Below are 23,937 nucleotides of genomic sequence, written 5' to 3' on the forward strand. Positions count from 1 at the left end.
GTCTATGATGCTCCAGAAATAGCAAAACATAAATTTGCTTTTGTCATAAAAAAAAAATGGGTCCAGCTTGGTACAGAAGTTGGGCCTGCGATACTAAGATGGGCCCGAGCTTGAATCTGGAGCACAAGGGACTATTGTCCAGTAGTCTTTGCCATTCATCAAAATATGGACCCAAGTCCAAAGGCCCAAAAGGAAGATCTTCTGTTTTTAGCCCAAATCACGATTTTTTTTCAATCCAGTGCTCTACTGCTGTGCTCTCTATTGAAATCCAACTCTGACTTCTGACTTCTGAGTGAGCTATTATTGATCCTGTAATACAGAGTATAGTAGTGGCCTTGAATGGCTCAGTGGACCAAATGCAATCTGGGCTTGATAGTTAGAAATTCATTGGGCCTCTGCCACTTTTGTGAACATTATGCAATGCATGGTCCTAGACTAGCTGCTGACCGTTGCATGGGCCCATAGTGAAGTGCACTACGACTTGGTTGAACCCATGTCTGCCCCATTCTGCCACAAACAACGTGGCGTAATCCAATGGTGGTGCAACTCTTGCATTTTTGTTTGGGTTCCAAGATTCAAAGGTGCATCAAACTCTTTTTTTTTATTTTTTATAATAGGGAGGGGATACCCACAGATAAACCAAATGATTAAACTTCTACTTGCAAGATCCGCCTAGGCCAAACAACTCTAATAAAATCCTCCCAAAGCAGACCCTGAATACCAACAATAGGATGCTGAAGAATCGTTAACTCATTGCCATGGTTGAGAGACTCAGAGACAAGGAAATCAGTAACCCGATTCCTTTCTCTATACACGTGAATTACTTTCACCTCCCAAGCTTGATTAACAAGCTTCCCGCACACACTAATCAAATCGGAAAGGTGCATCAAACTCTTTAATCTTTATCATACAATTTGTTGTTATACTTAATAGTCACTACTATGATCATTATTGTAGCACAATGATGTAGTTTTAATGGGAAATGGATGGTATATGTTTGTCGCATTTAATGGGTCATGGATAAAAAAAAAAGTTTTCAATGATAACATTTTGTTGTCCCAAATTTATTGAGTCAAACTTACAAGCATGGAACATAATTGGTCTCCATATTAGCTCCAAACATGAACCTCATTTAAACTACGCTCACAACTACATCGAAAATTAATACTCGACCCACACCTCTATTTCATCAAAAATCAAGCCATCAAACTTATATTATTATAACAATACATATAACATTTCATTCTTATTCCTAACCACATCAGCAAAACACGTATCTCAATACATTTTGTCGTGCACAATAATATTGCACTGATTATACTCTTAGAAAGGTGATAAATATGTTTCGATGTTAGTGTCATTTTCACATTCGATTCCAGTGAAGTCCAGATCATCCACGAATCTTCACAACATTGTCTATCTGGCAAAAGTAATAGCATTTAATTTTAGTTCGGGAAAAAAAAAAAAAAAGTTAACAACCATAACTGATAAATGGCTTATTGTGGGTCCCGGAGAGGTGGTTACGTACAAAAACACGCGCACACCAACTAAAACGGTCTCGCTCACACCTACCAATTATATACATCGAAAATAATTTTCTCGCTCCCTCTCATCGATCGTGTACTGAGAAGTGAAAACTAATCAATATTTTCTTTTCCTTTTCTTTTCAGTATTCCCAATAGATGGAAAATGAGCCTTTTCTCGCCACCCAAACAGGACCAAGCACTCAACTGGAGCCCATCCTCCAGGGTCCATTCGCACTTCCTCAGTCCCTGTCCGCTCCAATCCTCTTCCCGGAAATCGAATTCGTTCATGAGCATGAACATGAACATGAACATCTTCGTCCACAGACACCCAAACAGCCTCAGAGTCGGTCCTCTTTTAATTCCGGTGGTGCCCCGGTTATGACCCGCATGAAGAAGCCGGGTTCTCTCCGCCGTTCCAAGACCGCTCCAGCTATGGTCGTCCTTCAGGACGTGAAAACGGAAGATTCCCGAGACCCCAAGCCGCAGTCCGAATCCGGTTCTATTGTTAGACAATCGTTTTTCTTGCTCGCAATTTATCTTATTATTGGTGTTTGTATATATGCTTTAAATACGGATAATTTCTCGGGTGTGGAGACCCACCCGGTTGTTGATGCTCTCTACTTTTGTATAGTCACTATGTGCACAATTGGGTACGGCGATATCACTCCATTGACGCCGAGCACGAAATTGTTCGCTTGTGTGTTTGTCTTGGTGGGTTTTGGGTTTATTGATATTTTGTTAAGTGGGCTGGTGAATTATGCGCTTGATATGCAAGAGAGCATGATTTTGACTGGAATACAAATGAGTACCAAAGCCCACCATGGATTTTCTGCTACAAATTACATTGTGGATGTTGAGAAAGGAAGGATGAGGATAAGATTGAAGGTGGGTTTGGCACTCGGTTCTGTGGTTTTGTGTATTGGAATAGGAACTCTGGTGCTGTGTTTTTTGGAGGATTTGAATTGGATTGATTCGGTTTACTTGTCAGTCATGTCTGTTACAACAGTTGGGTACGGAGACAGAGCCTTCAATACCCTAACAGGGAGGCTATTTGCAGGGCCTTGGCTTCTGTTTTCGACACTGGCGGTGGCACGGGCATTCCTGTATTTGGCTGAGGCCAGGATTGATAAGCGGCAAAGAAGAATTGCTAAGTGGGTGTTGGATAGGGAAATCACTGTTGAGGATTTGCTTAAGGCAGATATCAATAACACAGGTTTTCTCAGGTATAACTTCGATATTTGTTTCTTGTCCTGCTGCTTAGTTTTTCCGAAATTAGTCTTTAAGTTTGTTGTTTTTGGTTCATACGAGTTAATTTTTCAACAATTTGAGATTGTCTTTGTAGAGCTAAATTCATTGTGTTGAAATTTTGTGCTAAAATGGTTGAATTGGTACCCTGCCGATCCACTCTTTTTCCGATTCAAAGATCAGCCGTTTGTCTCTGTGTCTTTAATTTGTTGTTTTTGGTTCATACCAGTTAATTTTTCAACAATTTGAGATTGTCTTTGTAGAGCTAAATTCACTGTGTTGAAATTTTGTCCTAAAATGGTTGAATTGGTTGGCCATCGAGTTAAGCTAGTATATAGCCCTGAGGACATTATGGTGCAGATGTTGTGATCTAAAAAGTAGCAAGCCTACAATAGTAATTAGGAAAAGGAGATACAAACCACATGATTTTCTTGCCATCTATACCAATGTGAGTGAACCAGGAAGTACTTTTATAAATCTTGCATACCTCTTTTCTAGGTATGTCTTGCTTATTATAGCTTTGATGTATGCGTAAATACGATTGATGTTCTTGAATCCTCTTTGAATACATTAAAATAATTTCTCCGTTTCCTTTTTTTTTCTCCCCCCTTTTCCCTTATTTCAGCTAAGAGCTAATTTAATCACTTCTAATGCTGCAAATGGCAGGTTTTAGTTTCCACATAGATTTTCTAGTTACTGAGGAGTTAAAAACTGAAGGGATGTTGCACTGTCTTCAATTTATGTGACATGAAATAGACCCCTTCAGCTTCACTGACTTTCAATGCTTTATTTCAGTAAGTCGGAATATGTGATCTTCAAGCTTAAAGAGATGGGAAAAATTGGGGAGAAAGATATATTGCAGGTCTGCAACCAGTTCAACAAACTCGACCCCAACAACTCTGGGAAGATAACATTGGCTGATCTTTTGGCAAGCCGCACATGACAGGTTGAAGAAAATTGATTTACTTCATGCGAAACAAGCTCACTATGATTCTGGGGGAAAGGGCTCTGCTAACATTATCCAACTGGAGAATCCTAATATGACTGGCATGTACATAGTATTCATGTGAAAGGAGGTAGTCTATTGAAATTAATATCCAGCTAGCCTTTTCAAGTGGAGCTGTGTACATTCATTAAGGTATGCAAAATCTCAATACTTTATTTAGGATACGATCTTATTTTTACCCATATTTTCTGCCGTGGAGACTTTGAATCAGCTGTCCTAATGATGAACCTAAATGCAATGCAATCAGAACATCATTTTTTTCAAATTATTATCATTGATCAACCTCTTTGGGGATTCCTGGACAGTGGCACGATTGGGATATTTATAAGCTCATTCCAATATAATTGTTCACTAATCAGCTTACTCGTATTATCTCAGGTGCAGAGTTAACAAGTCAAATGATACATGCTTCGGACTATACTGTTCCAAGAAGAGTTAACATGAATCATTGAAAGAGAATCTGTTGGTGAGAGAGGTAGGGGACCTTTCAATTAGTTTTATCATTTCTTAATCAAATATTCCAGAACAACTCCTACGGAATGTCATATTTGCCTCTACCCTGTTTGTCAGTTCGTCCATAATTTTCTGACAGAGCTTGGTGGGCTTAGTTTATGTGCAAAATTGTCATATAATATACCTTGATTTTGTTGAATACATCATGCAAGCGAATCGCTTCTGTATTGTTTATAAAACTGTCTTAGCAACTTGTTTAGGTATTTCCTCATTAATCTGTACATGACAGAGAGCAGTGTCAGCTATGTCAAACAATTTGTGTTCTGCTTATCATAATAGAAAATTCTGAATTTCAATAGAGTACACGCATGTTGCACTGACCTTCTTTCTCCGGAATCAAAGAAAAAAATGGAAAGACAAAAAAAAATGGAAAGAAAAAAAATGAGGATTGAAATTAAGTGGACGGGTCACGGATCGAAAATAGAGTTAGCTTTCATTGTACTAAAGTCCATTTCTTAACTACTGGCCGAAGTTACGCAAATTATATAGGATCTGGCATGGCATGGCATGACCTGGAGCCCAATAATTTAGCTAAAATACTTTCTCCAAAGTCCAAACCACTCATTGCCTGCGTGTACTCATTGATAAGATAAACATTATTTATTTATTTATTAAAAGTTTATGATATGTTCCAAGTCCACTACTTTCCAAATTAATGATTTAATGCAACAAATTTTCGTTTTGGCGTCGAGAGTTGGGATTATTTATAGGCGTGTCCGATGACGTGTGACAGGCAGTAAATTAGGATTACTCCCTTCTGCATTTATTTCCATTACTATTTCGCTAGTCATAGAAAGGCACAATATGAATCAGGAATAATATTGTATTTCTATTACTCTTTCATGGATAATGACGACAATTGTGAAAGGCACATCATCATTCCAATCCAAACCCATTTCTCTTGGATAATGACAGACAAGTATAGAAAGGCATATCATCATTCCAATTCAAATCCATTTCACACAAATCTTTATCTAAAATGACTGTGTCAAATCCCCCTCCTGTGCTCTGTTTCTGAAGCACAGAGAGCAAACATCGATTGCTTTTGCTTTTGCTATGGCAATGGCAATGCAGTTGCTTGTCCCATATTTCTTGGTAAGTGTGTTTGTGTTGGGGATTTCTGGTGCAAGAGGAGAACAGTATATATCTGCCGTTGGGGACCCTGGAATGAAGAGAGATGGATTGAGAGTCGGGTTTGAAGCTTGGAACTTCTGCAATGAAGTTGGACTAGAAGCTCCTGGAATGGGAAGCCCAAGGGCCGCAGATTGCCTTAATTTCCATCTCCAACACAGTGATAGTGGGTATTTCTCCTTTTTTGTTTCTTCTGCAATGAGTATACTTAATTTTTTTTACTGTTAGAATGTTATGAGTCCATGGTTTATTCTTGTCTGTGCATCACTTTATTGGGCCTTTGTTATGTTATAAATTTATAATTCTTTGTTGATATTGGGGCAGAATCTTTTCTGGAACACAAGGTAACAGAAGCTGATAATAAACTTGGGGTGGGGAAACCATTCCCTGGATTGAACCCAAATGACACTGGCAATGCAGATCTTTATGCAGCACAGAAGAAGCTGTATCTGGGTTCTTTGTGTGAAGTTGAAGACATACCAAATCCATGGCAATTTTGGATGGTAATGCTCAAAAATGGAAATTTTGACACTAGGTCTGGGTTGTGTCCTGAAAATGGTAAGAAGGTACCACCTTTTAATCCAGGTAGCTTACCTTGCTTTGGAGAGGGGTGTATGAATCAACCCATTTTGTATCATCATCGGACGAAGCTATTCAATGATGTTACACTGAGGGGAGGTTTCAATGGGACATATGATTTGGATGCTGATATAGAGAATGGACTTGAAGGGATCTCCTTCTATGAGGTGATTTGGGAGAAGAAAGTTGGTGTTGGGAGTTGGGTTTTCAATCATAAGCTCAAGACCTCAAAGAAATACCCATGGTTGATGCTCTATCTTAGAGCTGATGCTACCAATGGATTCTCTGGAGGATATCACTATGACACAAGAGGCATGCTCAAAATTGTAAGTTCAAAAAATAACCTGGCATCTTACTTTTTTTTCTTACTTAATTACAGAGCCATTTACATTGTTTCTTGAATAATGGTGTAGAGGAATTCAGGCCATGTTCTGTGCATCTATATGCTGCAAAATTTCCGTATAATTAACAATTGGTTGCTGTTTCAGCTTCCAGAGTCACCTAATTTCAAGGTCCGAATGAGTTTGGATGTCAAAAAAGGTGGAGGACCAAAGAGCCAGTTCTATATGATAGACATCGGCAGCTGCTGGAAAAACAATGGTGCTCCATGTGATGGAGATGTGCTAACCGACGTAACCAGATACAGCGAGATGATTATCAATCCTGAAACTCCAGCATGGTGCAGCCCCACAAGCATTGGCAACTGTCCACCGTACCACAGTACACCAAACGACACAAAGATTTACAGGAACGAAACTGCCAACTTCCCATATGGTGCATATCACTATTATTGCGCTCCAGGGAATGCTGAATATCTGGAAAACCCTGTTAGCACTTGTGATCCTTACAGCAATCCTCAGGCACAAGAGATAGTTCAGTTGCTGCCTCATCCGATATGGGCCGACTATGGCTATCCAACCAAACAAGGGGATGGTTGGGTTGGGGATGCAAGAACTTGGGAGCTTGATGTTGGTGGGTTATCCAGTAGACTCTACTTCTATCAGGTCAGTATATTTCACTAACCTTTTTGAGGAACTATTATATTAAATTGTTCACTTATTTTTCATTATGGATTCGTAGACAAACTTTAAGTAATGGGGATTAGGACTTATTCAATGATAATGGTGATCGCTTGCAGGATCCTGGTACTGCTCCTGCAAGAAGAATATGGACATCCATTGATATGGGTACTGAAATTTTTGTTAGTGACATGGATGAAGTAGCAGAATGGACCTTAAGCGATTTTGATGTTCTTCTGACATAATTGAAAACCCAAAATGTAGTTAAAAAGTTCAGAGTAAAAATAAAAGGTAGTTTGTTAGCCAGATTGATCCAATCTATTGTTATAAATCCACACTAATAATATTGTCTGTTTTGGGTTATCCGATTCCCGTGGATACATTGAACTCGCACGGCTTTGTTTCTCCTTAAACTCAAACAAGTGGGTTATGTCCAACTCACTCAAGCTTAAGAAAAGACTTTGTTAATGGTTGAGGATAAGCTTGGTCTTTATAAATAAGGAATTGTTCTCACATCGATAAGATGTGGGACTTTACACCTAGGGTGTTGAGGAGCTCCTAACATCTAACAAATTGATCATGTTAAAGAAGAGTCAGGGAGACGAGCTTTCTTTGTTATGATGCTGTAAGAATTCCTGAGATTTTTCTGTTTGGTTGCCAAGAAAATTCATGAGAAAGCCAGGGACAAGGGGTTTGTATCGTTAATTGCCTTGTCCGCGACCGTGAGGTCTGGTTGGTCCGTTCTTGGTAGGTGAGGTTGGCCAGCCAAGCACGACCTGCATATTCTCTTGTCATTTTCCTGAGCCCATGGTATTGGGCTTTTGTCACCATTGGCCCTTGAAAATGATGCTCCCATACACATCAGCCGTTGGATCTCTTGACGTTCTTATGGAATTAATCCGATTCAAATCCACTTCTTGACTGCCATAATTTGTTTATGTAAAGATTTTTGTCAATGCTTTGGGGTCACATCCCTATTAAAAATACTAGGAAATTACTCTGGTTTCTTATAGAGAAATTTTCGATACTATAATACGGTCCAAAATTTTATTCCGCCGAGGTGAACCCAAAGGGCCCTCCTTAGAGAGCTTCCGCATTAAAAAAAACAGTACCAGAATCGGAGGGTGCAACTGTGCATGTACTAGGAGCAAGTGTAGTAGATTTTCGTTAACTGACAATACAGAGTGGGTAGTATAGTACACATTATTGTGAATTTGTGTGAGTCAGTCCACGTAGAATTTGACAGTACATGCTGGTACAGTGTACTATATAACGCACCTGCCACCCACCCTTTCCCTTGGTGGGATATACACATGTACGTATATACATATACGTTCATAAATACCAGCAGAGACCAGAAACCCCAAATCACAACCCCAAAAATGCATCATATATTGTATGCAATGCAGATCTGTGAGGAAGAAATGATTATGGTAAGTTGAGAATGTAATATTGCAAGAGAGGGAGGAGTAAGAGACAGACAGAGACGGGGAACAGACAGAGCATGGATGGAACTACTAACAGAGCATCTGTTTTTGGCTCTATCCCTGCACTGCCTCTTCCCTGGCTACTTCTCTTTCTCTCTTTTTTTTTGTTACTTCTGCAAAACTGTGTTGCCGCAACTTATTTCTTTCCAGGAACAGGAGTTTTTTTTTTTGTTTTTGTTTAAATTTTCGAGTAGGTAGATATACCGATGGAATAATTGTAATATACTTATTGTAAGAGTTTGATAAGCCTTACATGAGAGGCAATAGCCTGTCCGGGAAATAACGCTGAAAAGTGTTGGGTGTGGGAGTTAAATTTTCGACCTCATGCGCCTGCAAGGAGTTACCACATCCAATATTACCATTCGAACCAAAGTTTCATTGTTTTGTAGAAATTCCCTACAATGTAACATCTGAACCTGTAATTTCATTGAATACATTACCAGATTAAATATCCATGCAATTTCAACGTTGGAATGTGGTTTTGATCCCTCCATCAAATGTTCAGTTCAACAGAAAGCCTTAGCAAAAGTCCATAATTAATCATATGAAGCAGAACTCTATAAATAAGAGATTCTGAACTTCTAAAGCAGATTTAGTAAAGCAATTACAAGCAAGCAAGATTCCAGACTAACATGCATTAGCAGAGGCTGAAGAAGAAGAAGTGTACTACATTGACAACTTCTGTTTCACAGTAGAGAACAAATTCTATACAGAGAATTGAAATTGATTCAATTACCTTCACAATTTGGTTCTCACCCATGTTTTTATGAGGCATAATCTTCCAAGGAGGACTTTTTTTCTGCCTTGATGAATACCCAATTGCCTTGCCAATCAATTTATGGTCAACTCTACCAGTGAACTGTAGACAGAGAAGAAAAAAAACTGGAAATTTCAGTGATGGTAGAACTTCAAGCAAGAACCAAAACCCAGTTCAGACTTGAAGACAAAGATTGATTGCAATAAGGTCTCAAGCTTTCTCATATTTATTCGCAAAGAAAGATCAGAAACCCAGTTTTGGAAATCAAAGGTGATTGAAGAAAGAGAACTTACTTTTGATCTTCATCAGTCCAACATACTGATTGGAGACAGTCAACATGAAGAGTACAAGACTGAGCTTCAGCTTCTCCAATCTGATGATCAAATTGACCAGACTCTATACACTGCAAATCCTTGAGAAGAATCACATAATGTTTCTGCATATCCTCTGCACTCTTCTCCCCTCCAACCATGGATGCAACAACTTCCCATCGATCTGGGTCTTGTTCATCAACCACTGCCAAAGCCAGCTCAAACAGCTTGTTCTCTTCCCAACTCCACCCACAAAGAACGTTTGGAAACAACTCCATCTCACTAACCATAGATACAAATTCAAGACCACAAACACCTCCTTTTAAAGAAGACCCAGTTGGTCATTCACCTTCTGGTGTGTTCTTCAGATCAGACTAACAAATATCGAGAATCTTTTCTGATACCTTGTTTGATTCTCTCTGACAAGATCCTAGCAACCCCTGCTTTTTGGAGATGCCAGATATATGTGCTTGTGACTGCAAATCTACCTTCAATGACTCTCTTTTTTCTTTCCCTTCTTAATTTGTAATTTGTTTGCGTTGGAAACAAACAACCTCCAATAGAAAAATAACCATGATAAAGAAACTCACAGAATAAGACAGTTTTTATCTCTCTTTTTTTTTTGGACATAATTAGAAACCATTGATTAGAAAATTACAAAACCTAATCTGCCTTATTAACCATTTCCTCCAAGACCCGGATTGTGAATTTTTTCTCTCCAATGGTATCGTTGGATCCCAAGTGGCATTGGATCCAAAACAAATAAGACATCACATTCACATGTCATTAACTAAAGTAAAAAAAACCCAACATCATGGTTAATAATGGCAAGTAACCGACAAATCTCATCTCCTACTACACAAGTCAATTCAAGATTTTCTGGGTATCTGGCTTGCAAGAAATTAAAGAAAGAGACTTTTAGGTGGGTAGAATTTCTTCACACTTCCATATCTTTTCCTCTATTTTTCCAAGCAATAACTAGTCATAAATTGGTCACTTTCAAGACTTTTAGTGGGGAAGGAAAGAAAGAAAGACCCAGAAGAATCACCCTTTTGGAGGGCGGGGGGGGATTTGTCTCCCTTTATGGATTGGTTATTGATTTTCTTGGTTGGAGTTGTTTGGCAAGTGAAATTTCTCTTTTTATGAAGACTAATAGGGTAAAGTATGATCCTTTTGAGAAGATATGTTCGCATGTCTCCCTCAGTCCGGACAGTTTTTCGGGGTTTGGGGATTTGCTCTTGGCCATAGATACCTCATCATGTTTGAGCCTTAGTGCGCCTTTAATTTGTGTATATTATCATATTGACAAATGACATATAAGACAATTGAAATGTATATCACCACAATGACTTGAAGCTCTTCCAATTCCACAATTTCCAAGAAGGCCGTACTTCGTCGCCAATTTCATGCCCCCACACTTTGATTTATGACTTAATGTCACTTTTGATCACTGAAAGATAGATCATGTTACGATTTAGTTCTCCACATTTCAAACGTTTCATTTTGATTATTGACTTAACTGAATTATAACACAATAAGGTTTTCCTATATTTCAGTCAGTCAAAGTGTTGACTGACCGAACCTTAGCAAATCCTGCCCAAGCAACGACTCTGTAATATCAGTGGTTGAGATAAAACGTTTGAAACTTGAGTTGCTGAGTTGTAACATGACCTATCTGTCAGTGATTAATAATAACATTAATTCCTTGACTTATGCTAAAGACAATCTCTTATTGTCTATGGACAACGATCCATTCTCTCTCTCTCTCGCTAAAAAGTTGAAGGATAAATACCACAAATAAAATGTGGGGCAAAGAATGCGTTAGCTCCATCAGATAGGCTAGAGTTTGTGGGTTTGACAATTCAAGAAACCCTAATTGGACTTTTAACTTCTCAACTTCTAATCTAAGCAAGAACGATATTTTTCTTTAAAAAAGAAGCAGAACGTTGGCATCACTGATATTATGATTGATGGAGTCTAGTAACTGAATAAACACCAGCACGGAGATCCGAGATGACATCAGAACCAAAAAGATTTATGCAAAGCTGATTAAAATGGTATAATTGTAGCCTCTCCTTATATTATGATTTCGTTTGACAAAACTTATTTACTGTCAAAATAAGGAGAGGCCGCAATGGGCAATATCATGGATAAACAACATGTACTTAAACTTGTGATTTTAGAGGAGATAATCCAAATTTACATACATGTTGTTTATCCCCGATCTTGCCCATTACGGCAGTACGAGTGTTGCTTACCATTGTAATACTAGCATGTCCTATCACAGACAGCATGAATTAGAAATTCACCTGAGTAACTTGGATTATATATCACCTCTAAGAAACGACAAGGATTGATGCGCCTGTTCAATTGTTAACTTGTTATCATGTCAAGAAATTGGGCTGATAATTGGGCCAAGTTCAGTTCAAAATCCAGAGTCCAGACCCTTATGTGGGCCTTAGTCCAGGTCTAGCCTGGTCCACGACAAAAGTGATCTGTCAAACTCACAAAACATCATCGTAGTCAACTTGGCTGCTAAAAATCGGCCCGTTTGTCCAGGGAATGAAAGTGGAATATCTCATTTATATGAAACCTAAACGAATAAATTTAGGGTTCATACTTTATACCCGATATTGTGATATCATTCTATTCAAATACAATTAGTGTAGAGCTTTAAACATGGTCTTGTAGAGGTTTTTGTTCGCTCCGACAACGTCTCCGTGACTCGAACCCTTGACCTGGTTGGTGTGGAGGAGAGTCATTATTACTACACTAACTCAACACATGGTAAGACCTAAAACAATATTATATGTCACAAACGGACTAACAATTCATTTGTTCTTGGTTTATGAGTTCGTTTTTTTTATTATGCTTCTAGAGGGGTCTCCTCATCGGCTCATCTATGTGTTGTATGACCCGTGTTCTGCTGGTTTAATAAAAGTTTCTATTATTCTCAAAAAAGCTTTAAAATGGTAGGAAAATTACATTAATTTCTTTCAATTATTAAATTACTGGAAACTAATAATATCCTTTGAGAAATTCAATTGTGTACATAATTAAGTTATTTAAGGTAATATTTGGTAGTTTTTAACATGTGGTTAGACGTGAAAAATGGGAGAAATTAAAGCAAGTAATAATGCCGCCAAAGAAGGCAAAATCATGTGTTGAAGGTAGTGCACATGCATGCATGCATGCATACTCAGGACAACAAAGTTATTGGAACCGTAGCCTGTCCACTTTATTGGAGGAACCAATCATATGACTAGATTTTGGTCCACTGTCCGTTACTTTACTTAATAATTTAATTCCGACAATGTAAAGATTGATTTAATTATTTTGTAATTAATTAATCATGATTATCAATTATACTAGTTTTGAAGGAAAATGTTAGGTCGGAAGGGATCTATATCGCGTATCGCTTGCATTGTCATATATATATATAACTAAATACATTATTTTTAAAAACTAAATACTAGTCCTTCCATTAATTGAGTTGCAGTTGATTAGGTTCCTTCTCGTGAAAAATGTACCAAAGTGGGGTAAAATTATAATTTATATGTCATGTGGGTTGTGAAAGTCATATGTGCGTATATATTGATAAGATTGATACAAGGCACAAGACGTACAAGAGAGCTTATCTTATCTCTCACCTCAAATAAATTTCTTACGAGTCATTTTCATGAGTTGGTTCGTGTAAATTTCGTAATGGATATGAGACGGGGGACTCATTTGATTGGAATTTTACTCAACATATTTGTTGTTACAATCAAAAAAAAGTGAGAGAGATTTTAAAAAAAGATGCGGGGATTGGATTCGGGACTCATGTGCCTATTATTGATCCATACTCGAAGAACACGAAGGTCATTAATTAAGGAAAATAAATAGAAAAAGAGATTAAAGAAGAATTAAGTAGAGGACCCTACATTTGGGACATCCCACGTGACTACTTTTACTCATTTGGTATCTTTGAGGTGTCAATTATTCTACAAATCAATGACAAGGAAATCAATGATAAGGATTATGTTTAGAGAGATAAATTAAATCCATAGAAGCCCGTATTTGCAAAATAGTAAAAGTACTGTGGCCCTATGTGGACCAAAAAGTAAATGAAGGGGGAGTTTTACATATTATATAGAACCACTGAACCAGTGATGATAGAAATTGTTTGTCGTTTAGTAGTTGGGGATTGGAAGAAGATAGAAGCTTTGTGAGAGTTGTGAATTGTGATATGACTAATGGTGGGCCGGGGTGGCCATTAAAGTGGCGTCCGGTAAAGATTTGGCCCGCCACCCATTAATCTTTGATGGGCTAACCAAATTAGTATTACCAAGTCAAGGACTCAAGGAGGGTCAAGGTCAACAACTTAGGCAAGCTATTGATTGATGATTGGACAGTTTTGGCCCATATCACTTCTGTCTTGTTCCATGCAACTGCACCGAATCATTTCCACTCAAAGCCACCGCAATAGAGACAAATAGTGGCAAAACAAAATGGATTTTGTTAGCTAAGTAGACAATTCAATGGACAATTGTATGATAATTTACGTATGGAATCACAATTTGTGTACATCTTATTGTGTATCACAACAAATTAAGCCATGAAGAAGAAGTTGAATGAACTAAATTTTAGGGTTTAAATATTGAATTTATTCGTTTAAAAATAATTAAATTAGTTAGAATGGGTTTTTTATTGAAAAAAATAAAATAATGATTTTAAGAGAAATGATGACATACACATTAATATTTGCAATATGAAACCCATATATAGATACTTGTAATATGAAACTCAAAATCACTACCATTCGTATATGCAGGCAAGCATGTGATAATTTTATGTATAGACTCAGGTAGAAATCGACCTCATGAGAAGAAAAAAACTTACTCTTAATCATTGCGTTAGGAGTTAGATTCCTAAATGATGATACCAAAATCACCTTGTAGTCTTCTACTAGGATCCTGACACGTGATAGGAGATGTCGAGAATAACCTTGATCGAGGAGCCACCTCAACGCTGACCATGGTAGAACAGAGGTGCTGATCTAAGAAGGAGCAAGCCAAGTAATCCACACAAGGAACGATAACCGAGAAGAGAGCATCTCGACAAGACCATAATGCTCCATCGGTAAACAATCGAGCACATAACCTCGAGAGATCAAGGTGATCAAACACCCAAGGGAATATAGTCCTAAAGTAGACCGAGTCCAATTAGAATAGGAATTAGGATGGGATTCACCATTATATAAGTCTGCATAAGAATCAGAAAGGTAGAGATATTTTCATACCAAAGTTAGAACTCTTCGTACTCATAAAAAATGGGACCTAGAGCGCAGGCAGAGATGGATGCACTCCATGGGTGATGACTCAACAAAATTTTCACTAATCCTAATTTGGGTCAATGTATAGACCCGAGCAAAAAAATGCCCCTGGTCCATTAATATATTCAATAAAAGAAGCCCACCCCGGCCACTGACCCTCACACCCCACTTTGACCTAGTCCTCATTAACCCAACGCTACAGTGACCCAACAAAGCCCACCCAACCCACTATGTGTATTTGTGTTTACGATATATATTCGTGAATCTATAATACAGAGAACCCAAAAAAGTATCACGTGTTTAAGTGATTTATGCCCCACGACTATTTTGTGCCCCCAATTATCTCAATTCATGGGTTCACCACTGAACGTAGGTAAAGTATTCTGAGCTCTACATTCTCTTTACTACTTGAGAGAGATAGTGAGCTTTGAGCACTCTCCAATTGATGGTATACTAACTTGAGCATCGAAAAGGTCTCCAAACACACCTTCAAGCCCTTTTGAGTTCACCTTTTTTTGTTATGTATCAACGGAACTAAAGATAACAACCGACGTCAATCCTAATGCATGATGCATCATCAAGACTGAAGACAGTTTTGGACGTGATCACTAATATTTTGTATTCATACACATTCTATATAATGAACCCCATCATTATATCATATTAGAGCAAGAATCTAAAGATCATAGTACACCCCTATGGCAGGCAGTGGGGAGGACTAGTTATCACCCAACCAATCAAAAAAAGAAAAGAAAAAAAGAGACGCACATGTGTCTCGGTGGACCGCATTACATATGCTGGTCGTAATCGTTCGATCATGATTGTTACGCAATTGGAGGTTCAAATCGAAGGGTACAGAATCCAATGTGACATTACGAGATCATAGAGCGCGAAACAGGGGATAATGACTCCATTACTGAAGTGGTACACAACTTGAGCGACAGACATTATTAAAAGCAAGGCATCTGTTTCTTTCTTTCTTTATAACGTGAGTGGGAGAAAGGACGCAAGATGGGCCCCACCATTTTCTTCGCATTCGGTGTACTGTACTAGTGTGTTTTGTTTTGTTCGCCAGTGCCCAAGTGATGAGGCCCTAAATAGAACCCGATTAACTCCAAATTTTCATTACAATATAGCCCACCTAAAACAAACGCGTTTCACATCATATCATCACCAGCCCAACTGTTCGCCCTATTTTCCCTCTGATTTCGTGCACTTTCCGGCGACTAGCTCCATCGATCTTCTCCTATCCCAACAGCGTTAATTTCGTCAGAACCTGCCATCGAAAAGTAATACTGTGTACTTTCTTTCTTCTTCTTCTTCTTTTTTTTCCCTGTCAGTTGCGAGTTAATTTGGATTGGGATATGGTCGATTTCGATTTGAAGAGCCCATCTTTTGTTGTGAGTTGATCTTTTTAGAATTTTATTAGTTGATTAGGTGGGTTTTTGGTATGTGGGTTGCTCTGAACTGGAATCAAGGATTTGTGGGTGTACTGTTTTTGGACTTTTGGGGAAGGACTGAGGCTGATTAGTAAAGAGCAATTAAGGTCGTATCCTAAATTCGGGGGCTTTTACGAGTTCTGATCTGAAAATCTGATTGGATTCGTGTGTTGGCTGTGTACTGAATTGATTACTCATCCTTTAAAGCTTGGATAGTTATTTTATCTCTAAGTTTTAGTCATGGAGACGAGATTTGGAAGTGAAGCATATCGTCTATATGGTTTGGGTACTGTGGATTATCCAGTGGTGGGGAAAAGGGCTGAATGGGACTTGAATGATTGGAAGTGGGATGGGGATCTTTTAGTTGCTACTCCATTGAGTCCGGCATCTTCCAATCAAGTTACCCACCAGGTTTTCCCTCATGCGATGGGAAATTCTTCAAACAGCTCATCATCATGCTCTGATGAAGTGAATCTGCAAATTGAGAAAGGGACTAGGGAATTGGAGAAGCGGAGACGAGCTGTTGTTGTTGAAGATGACAAATTGAACGAGGATGAAGCAGGTAGCCTTAGCTTGAAGCTTGGTGGGCAGGATTATCCAATTAGCGAAAGGGATAGAGGGAACGGGGAGGGAATGAGTGGGAAGAAAACTAAGTTGGTTGGGGGTACCACCAGCCGTGCAGTTTGTCAGGTGGAGGATTGTGGGACTGATCTGAGCAATGCCAAGGATTATCATAGGCGGCATAAGGTTTGTGAGATGCATTCCAAGGCCAGCAAGGCACTCGTGGGGAATGTTATGCAGCGATTCTGCCAACAGTGTAGTAGGTATGTTTTATTTTTGGGTCATTTTAAAATGCATTGGTCCTTAGTATAAATTGCCTTTTGAGTTTGGAATGAACCTTGGTGCTTATTTTAGTAGCAGTATCATGAAAAACATTTGAGCAATTGAGCTACCAATTTCCTTGCTAACTGCTTGTGATTTGTTGGTTTGTAAATATTCCAATGGGTTGCACTTTCGTGGGAACTTCTGAATGCTAATGGTTCCTCATCATGATGTCATGGTTAACTGCTATTAATCCTCTTTGGAAATGTGTATCTGAAAAAAAAAACCTGTTTTCTTTGTTCATAACTTTTTAATTTTTTGCAGGTTTCATGTACTTCAGGAGTTTGATGAGGGGAAGAGAAGTTGCCGTAGACGTTTGGCTGGTCATAATAAACGGAGGAGGAAAACAAATCCCGATGCTGTTGCTAATGGGAATACTCTCAATGACGATCAGAACAGTGGCTATCTACTTATAAGTCTCCTAAGGATTCTTTCGAACATGCATTGTAAGCAACTCTATGCACTTTCCAATATAATGATGAGAAGTACTTCACACAGTTTTCAGCTTTATCGTTTGGGTAACCTTGCTTTATTTCTTAATGTTATAGCCATGCCATATCCTACGTCTTCATCCTCTACCTTCGCCTTTGAAGTCCTTATGGCTTGATCTTTTGTTTTGGACCAAGTCATAAAATAGTTGTCCTTCTCCATGGCGAGTTTTCAAAGTTGATTACTAGATGTTCCTCTGGTGGTTAAGGGATCGAATATTCAATGCTGGAATATCGTGACCACAATCAATTATGCTGACAGTTTTGTGAGATGGAAATTTTATGGTTAGTTGTAGCATATCCAAGTGTGGTATGGGTGAGCAAAAGAAACGAGATGTTCATCCCTCTAACTTGTGTTCATAATGAACAGTACCAGTCATTTTCTTTTATTTCATTAATTGGGAACTAAAGATTCTTGGACATGTAAACTATTTTGATAGCCTGCATTTAATGAATCTTAGACAACTATTGCCAAAGAACTTTAAACTGCAGAATACCTTTTTCCTATCACGCAACTCAGTACACTCCACTAACAATTGTCAATTTACTTAGGAATTTCAATAGGCTTCTTATCCTGCAAAACTGTGCTGTAATTTCTGCAGCATTCAGTCTGCAAGGTCGAACAGCGTACTTTTGCAACTTTAGGTGTAGACCACTAAGACGTCAAGACTTGTATCCAGGTTTATCAAGATACTCTTTGACAGTTACCTGGATTCATGTCCACTGTTGTGTGAATACTAACGGTGATAGATGAATCGTTTATTGATGAGTAATATGCATATTCAGTGGAAAAACTTGCTGATGTGGTCTTTTGAAGAGTTATTTGGCCATCTTTCAGTTAGTGGTTCTTTTTACTGTCGTTTTCTGGTTCAATTTTTGTCGGAGTCGCATGATATTGCATTTGAAAAAAAAATTAGTTGCATAATATTGAGATGAGTTGTTGTTTCATGCCTTCAGCCAATAAATCAGAGCAAACTACGGATCAAGATCTGCTTTCACATCTTTTGAGGAGCCTTGCCAGCCATTCTGCTGAACATGGGGGTAGAAATGTATCTGCCCTCTTGCAGGAACATCGGGTTTTGCTGAATGATGGGAATTCAATTGCGAATTCAGAGGTAGTCACTGCTTTGCACTCAAACTGTCAAAGAGCTTCAAGTCCTTTTAAACAACGTCTAACAGGCCCTGTTTCCGAAATGCCACCGCAGGGGGTATGTGGACATGTTGCTGTGGCTGCACCTTTGCAGACATTTTCTGCGGAGCCCAGCACAAGTAACAAATTGCCTGCTTATTCAGAAGTTCGGGAGAGTATTGCAGAGCAGACGAAGATTAACAATTTTGATTTGAATGACGCTTATATTGACTCGGATGATGGCATGGAAGACATAGAAAGATCACCTGTCCCTGCAAATCCAGGCACTAGTTCCCTTGATTGCCCGTCATGGAGACAACAAGATTCTCATCAGTCGAGTCCCCCCCAGACAAGTCGTAACTCAGATTCAGCATCTGCACAGTCACCTTCTAGTTCTAGTGGAGATGCTCAAGTACGTATTTATAGCAGTCTATGTGTTTTATTCACCTTTTATTACTTCCAAGATATGGCATGGAGATGGAATAATATTTTGCTAGATTGCTCAAGTTTATTTATTCACAAAGTATTCTGATAGGTTTGTGTCAGGATATTAACCTAGGAGCTTTTAGTATTCGAGACTTCGCATTCTAACACTCAACCCTGAACTAAAATACTTAAAAATATTAAATAAACACTAAACTGCGAAAGAAGAAGAAGAATCCCCAAACAGGCAGATCAGCATCCGATGTAAAAGAAGAACATTCTTCACAATTGAATGGACTTGAATTCATTTCACAGATTGTACCATATTGTTACCATTTGTTGCTAAGCATCATATTGTTATCATTATAATTTGATTTTGATAAATGGAAGACACATGGTGGTAAAATGGAAGCGACTCATATGATTTCAAGGGGAGAACTTGCCAACCTTTGTTCCTGAAACCAATGTTCTTGGTCCAGGCATGTTTAATCAATATGCTACCCGGACCATGCCAATTTCCTATACCTCATAGTTATTTTGAAGGTGAAGCTGCTTGTTTTTCAGCAGTTAAGTCTTACCCTCCTCCCTCCTTCATCTTGTTTCAGAGCCGCACTGATCGGATTGTTTTTAAACTATTTGGTAAGGAACCAAATGATTTTCCTCTTGTACTGCGAGCACAGGTATTTAAAACCCTAAATTGATTGAGTAAACTTTTATGGTATTGTTTTTTCTCTTGGAAAGTACAGTAATGTGGATTGTTCGAACTTCCAGATTCTTGACTGGTTATCTCACAGTCCTACTGACATCGAGAGCTACATTAGGCCTGGCTGTATTATTCTGACAATTTATCTTCGTCAAGCTGAAGCCGCATGGGATGAAGTAAGCTTTGCCTGGACAGGACCAATTCGCTATCCCTCCATCCCCGATTTTCTTTCCCTTTTTTGCTTCAGTCGGTTTCTCATAAAACACTTCTGGCCTCTCAACTCTTGATTGTTTCTTGTATAGCTTTGCTCTGATTTGAGCTCCAGTTTGGGTAGGCTTCTGGATGTTTCGGATGACACTTTCTGGAGAACTGGATGGGTCTTTATCAGGGTGCAGCATCATATAGCATTTATTTACAATGGTTTGTCTTATTTTTTTCTTTTCATCTTGTATATCTGAATTTAATAGTAGCTATGACTAAACAATTGAGAACTAGCAGCACCTTGACTTATAATATTGAAATCTTGCCAACTTCTTGATACTGCAGGTCAGATTGTTGTTGACAGATCCTTACATCTCAAAAGTAACAACTGTTCAAAAATTTTGAGTGTGACACCAATTGCTATATCTGCATATGAGAGTGTTCAGTTTTCAGTTAAGGGTGTCAACTTGTCTCGGCCTGCAGCAAGGTAGTCATTGTCTATCTGCACATTCTGGGCACTAAATAGCTTACATTGATGTAGCAATGACATGTGCGCATATTGTTATTGGTATTAGTGTCGAATATGATTGGTATGGGTATTCCATGATGTATAGTCTTTGATAATGTTCAACTTTTTTAATCAGGTTGCTATGTGCTGTGGAAGGAAAGTATCTGGTTCAGGAAGCTACTCAGGACTTGCTGGATGCTACTGATAATATTAAGGAAAATGATGAGCTCCATTCCATCAAATTTTCTTGCACTATCACAGCAGTGACTGGAAGAGGATTCATTGAGGTGCCATCATTGTCTTTTTTTTGGTCCACATTCCTTGTTTATTGTGTGTGAACACATGTGGTTCTCTGGATATATGAGTGACCATTCAGTCCTTTGTTGGGTTGTTTGAGTTGATAGCACAAGTTAAAATACAGTTTAAGTCTGTCAGATTGTACAGTACGTGTGAGTTTTATGCGTAGTTCAACTAGGCTCCTATGGGATCAGTAGTTTATTGTTGCAAAATCGTCTGAAATTACGATTTGATGCTGGTATATTTATGAGCAAATCATGCATTTGGACCATCCTTTTAGCATCAAGTCTAAGCATTTTGAGATTCTCTGAGTGGGAGAAATTTGATCGCCATTTGTCTGGTGACAGGTGCTGTGAACTTTCAGTTTTCCTTCCCCCCTCCCCCCCCCCAACTAGCAATCATTTCTCAAGGTCCTTATGCTGATCCTATTACGTATTGTGAATACTACCTGAAGAGGAAGAGGCATTATATGCTGACCCAACGTTCTACAAGTTTTTAGTTGGCTATGACAAATTTACAGTTGAAGTAGTGTTACATTATTTTTGTAGAAAAAGTGGGATGAATTCAGTAATATATCTGACTGTTTTCTTAGCTTCATTTTGTTTTGCTTCATAGAGAGGCACCTACATGTATAACCATTAGCACATGTATACATTTCCTTTTGGAACCTGGAGATAACTCAAATTTCTAAGTTGATTTGTTTCGTCTTGTAGTATGAGACCATTTTTGTTTTATGTTATTGACAATTTTAAGTATCCATTTCTACAAGGTGATTATGGTCTATTTTTTATTTTGTTCAGATTGAAGATCATGGTTTTGGCAGCAGTTTCTTTCCATTTATAGTTGCAGAAGAGGATGTATGTACGGAGATCCGTATGCTTGAGAGTGCTATCGAGTTTACTGAAACTGATGCAGATGTTGAGCTGACTGGAAAGTGTGAAACCAAAAATCAAGCCATGGAATTTCTTCATGAGATGGGTTGGCTCCTCCATAGAAGTCAATTAAAGTGCAGACTGGGCCACTTGGATCTTGACGCTGACCCCTTTACTTTAAGACGGTTTAAGAGGCTTATAGAGTTCTCAATGGATCACGAATGGTGTGCAGTAGTGAAAAAACTCTTAAACATATTATTTGATGGCACTGTGGGTGCAGGGGAGCATCCAACACTGATCCTTGCAATATCAGAGATGGGTCTCCTTCATAGAGCTGTGAGGAGGAATAGTAGGTCGCTGGTGGAGCTTCTTCTTAGATATATCCCTGAAAAGGTTTCAGATAAACCAGGGTCAGAACACATGGTGCTGGTTGCCAGAAGTCCTCAGAGCTTCTTATTTAGACCAGATGTTTCCGGCCCTGCAGGTTTGACCCCTCTTCACATTGCAGCTGGGAAAGACGGTTCTGAGAATGTGCTGGATGCATTAATTGATGATCCGGGAATGGTAATTGCTTCCCTCACTGATTCATATCATAACATGCTAGAGGTGGAATTGTTTGGATTTAGCACTTATAATATTTGGCATGAAATTTTACATTTTCATATGCTTTTACATTGTGCATCTACCTTCATGACCATAATCTCTGAACGAGTCATTTGTAAAGCTAGTATGATTTAGATGAGCTTTTACTCAGACAAGTACACTGACCAAACAGCTATATAAACTTTAATAATTGATATCCACCTACATACTGTTAAGATAGACCAGCGGGCAGCGAATGGAGGCCAGCAGTAAACTCTCAGGTCTTGGGTTTTATTTTCCTGGTGTACCTGGCTACTAGGGTTTTGTAGATGGTTGCTAATATTTGGCGCCATGCAGAAAATGCTCCTAAATTTAACGATGTTTAGCAACCTTGTTCCTTTCCAAGTTTTGCTTGATTAATATGTTCTGTTGTATCATTGTCAAGCATGGGTGATCTGATCGGTGAACCTACCGGGATTAGGTGAATTATCAGTCTTCTGTTAACGTCATTGAGTTGTTAGTCTTCTGTTAATGGTTAGATAATGTGTACACGCTGTTAGTCAGATTTTATATGATCGAATCGCATTAAAGAATGAAAACGACTCTTCAAAAAAGTCATCTTTGATTGATCAAATCTGTCTGGTCCAGGTGGGAATTGAAGCATGGAAGAGCGCTCGTGACAGTACGGGCTTCACTCCTGAGGATTATGCTCGTTTGCGAGGCCACTACCCATACATCCATCTCGTTCAGAGGAAGATAAACAAGAGAGCTGCTGCTGGGCATGTGGTGGTAGACATTCCAGGCTCCGTCCCAGAATGCAAATACAACCAGAAGCAAAATGCAGTGTTGGCTACTAGCTTCGAAATTGGACAGACAGCATCGAGACGTATTGGACTGCACTGCAAGCTCTGTGATTCTAAGCGAGCTTCTGGAATAGCCAGCAGATCTATGGTGTATAGGCCGGCAATGCTCTCAATGGTGACTATTGCCGCAGTCTGTGTTTGTGTGGCACTTCTATTTAAAAGCTCTCCTGAAGTTCTTTTCGTGTTCCGTCCCTTCAGGTGGGAAATGTTGGAATATGGAACAAGCTGAGGCCCACTAACTCCCCTGTTTGATAGGTGTTTTGCCATTTATATGTTCCAGCTTGTAGACTGTATAACTCTGGTGCTATGGACATACTTCCTCCTATTCAGTAATATTATTGACATATTTATTGTATTGCTGACAAGTGAATGTCTGTCTACTCATGTCTTCATGTTTTATGTGTTTTTCTTTCTTCTTTTGTGGAGTGGTCTGGCGGAAAGAAACTTACAGAATTAACGGTGACATATACATACATACATATATATATATATGCACAGCATTCATACTCTCTTTTTGGTTTAGTTTCTCTTTTATGCGATGGTTGATGACTATTTGAATAGGCATCAAATGATAGGGAAATTAAGGGTTAGTCCCAAAACAAGATTGAGTATATAACACCTGAGAGTCAGAGACCACCACCACCACTGAGAGCAACCATATC

The 23,937-nt window shown here is 38.7% G+C and overlaps 4 protein-coding genes across 7 annotated transcripts; 3 read left to right on the forward strand and 1 right to left on the reverse strand.

The window, feature by feature from the left end:
• The first annotated feature begins 1,575 nt into the window (after window positions 1-1,575).
• LOC119984702 (two-pore potassium channel 5) lies at window positions 1,576-5,882 on the forward strand. Of its 3 annotated transcripts, XM_038828779.1 has the most exons (4): window positions 1,582-2,749; window positions 3,567-3,909; window positions 4,156-4,252; window positions 5,746-5,882. In XM_038828779.1, the coding sequence occupies exons 1-2, from the start codon at window positions 1,683-1,685 to the stop codon at window positions 3,712-3,714; spliced, it is 1,215 nt and encodes a 404-aa protein (XP_038684707.1). In that variant the 5' UTR covers window positions 1,582-1,682; the 3' UTR covers window positions 3,715-3,909; window positions 4,156-4,252; window positions 5,746-5,882. The 3 variants fall into 3 exon arrangements, with proteins under 3 accessions (XP_038684708.1, XP_038684707.1, XP_038684706.1); XM_038828778.1 differs by lacking the exon at window positions 5,746-5,882 and having other exon boundaries at window positions 4,156-4,593; XM_038828780.1 differs by lacking the exons at window positions 4,156-4,252; window positions 5,746-5,882 and having other exon boundaries at window positions 1,576-2,749; window positions 3,438-3,573.
• LOC119984701 lies at window positions 5,050-7,382 on the forward strand. Its single transcript, XM_038828777.1, has 4 exons — window positions 5,050-5,587; window positions 5,746-6,326; window positions 6,489-7,004; window positions 7,139-7,382. Exons 1-4 carry the CDS (start codon window positions 5,347-5,349, stop codon window positions 7,262-7,264), a joined length of 1,464 nt encoding a protein of 487 aa, XP_038684705.1. The 5' UTR covers window positions 5,050-5,346; the 3' UTR covers window positions 7,265-7,382.
• A 1,584-nt stretch (window positions 7,383-8,966) lies between these two features.
• Window positions 8,967-10,335, reverse strand: LOC119984031 (protein RADIALIS-like 3). The gene is made up of 2 exons (XM_038827783.1): window positions 9,557-10,335; window positions 8,967-9,365 (listed from the first exon to the last, which is right to left on the reverse strand). The coding sequence occupies exons 1-2, from the start codon at window positions 9,862-9,864 to the stop codon at window positions 9,338-9,340; spliced, it is 336 nt and encodes a 111-aa protein (XP_038683711.1). The 5' UTR covers window positions 9,865-10,335; the 3' UTR covers window positions 8,967-9,337.
• A 5,670-nt stretch (window positions 10,336-16,005) lies between these two features.
• LOC119984028 (squamosa promoter-binding-like protein 1) lies at window positions 16,006-23,674 on the forward strand. 2 transcript variants are annotated; one of them, XM_038827781.1, is made up of 11 exons: window positions 16,008-17,151; window positions 17,474-17,655; window positions 18,655-18,812; window positions 18,903-19,238; window positions 19,855-19,929; window positions 20,021-20,128; window positions 20,255-20,372; window positions 20,499-20,640; window positions 20,798-20,948; window positions 21,759-22,394; window positions 23,061-23,674. In XM_038827781.1, exons 1-11 carry the CDS (start codon window positions 16,568-16,570, stop codon window positions 23,502-23,504), a joined length of 2,934 nt encoding a protein of 977 aa, XP_038683709.1. In that variant the 5' UTR covers window positions 16,008-16,567; the 3' UTR covers window positions 23,505-23,674. The 2 variants fall into 2 exon arrangements, with proteins under 2 accessions (XP_038683708.1, XP_038683709.1); XM_038827780.1 differs by having other exon boundaries at window positions 16,006-17,151; window positions 18,655-19,238.
• The last annotated feature ends 263 nt before the right edge of the window (window positions 23,675-23,937 follow it).

This window comes from Tripterygium wilfordii, chromosome 18 (genome assembly GCF_013401445.1).
Source record: "Tripterygium wilfordii isolate XIE 37 chromosome 18, ASM1340144v1, whole genome shotgun sequence".
Classification (NCBI taxonomy): domain Eukaryota; kingdom Viridiplantae; phylum Streptophyta; class Magnoliopsida; order Celastrales; family Celastraceae; genus Tripterygium; species Tripterygium wilfordii.

Coding starts and splice junctions, on each gene's coding strand:
- LOC119984702 (XM_038828779.1), top strand. CDS start 1,683: ATGGAAAATGAGCCTTTTCTCGCCACCCAAACAGGACCAAGCACTCAA. Junction 2,750..3,566: donor AATAACACAGGTTTTCTCAG/GTATAACTTCGA, acceptor GCTTTATTTCAG/TAAGTCGGAATATGTGATCT.
- LOC119984701 (XM_038828777.1), top strand. CDS start 5,347: ATGGCAATGGCAATGCAGTTGCTTGTCCCATATTTCTTGGTAAGTGTG. Junction 5,588..5,745: donor CCATCTCCAACACAGTGATA/GTGGGTATTTCT, acceptor ATATTGGGGCAG/AATCTTTTCTGGAACACAAG. Junction 7,005..7,138: donor GTAGACTCTACTTCTATCAG/GTCAGTATATTT, acceptor GATCGCTTGCAG/GATCCTGGTACTGCTCCTGC.
- LOC119984031 (XM_038827783.1), bottom strand. CDS start 9,864: ATGGTTAGTGAGATGGAGTTGTTTCCAAACGTTCTTTGTGGGTGGAGT. Junction 9,366..9,556: donor TGGACTGATGAAGATCAAAA/GTAAGTTCTCTT, acceptor CTCTGTCTACAG/TTCACTGGTAGAGTTGACCA.
- LOC119984028 (XM_038827780.1), top strand. CDS start 16,568: ATGGAGACGAGATTTGGAAGTGAAGCATATCGTCTATATGGTTTGGGT. Junction 17,656..18,654: donor GATTCTTTCGAACATGCATT/GTAAGCAACTCT, acceptor TCATGCCTTCAG/CCAATAAATCAGAGCAAACT. Junction 20,641..20,797: donor TTGTCTCGGCCTGCAGCAAG/GTAGTCATTGTC, acceptor TTTTTTAATCAG/GTTGCTATGTGCTGTGGAAG.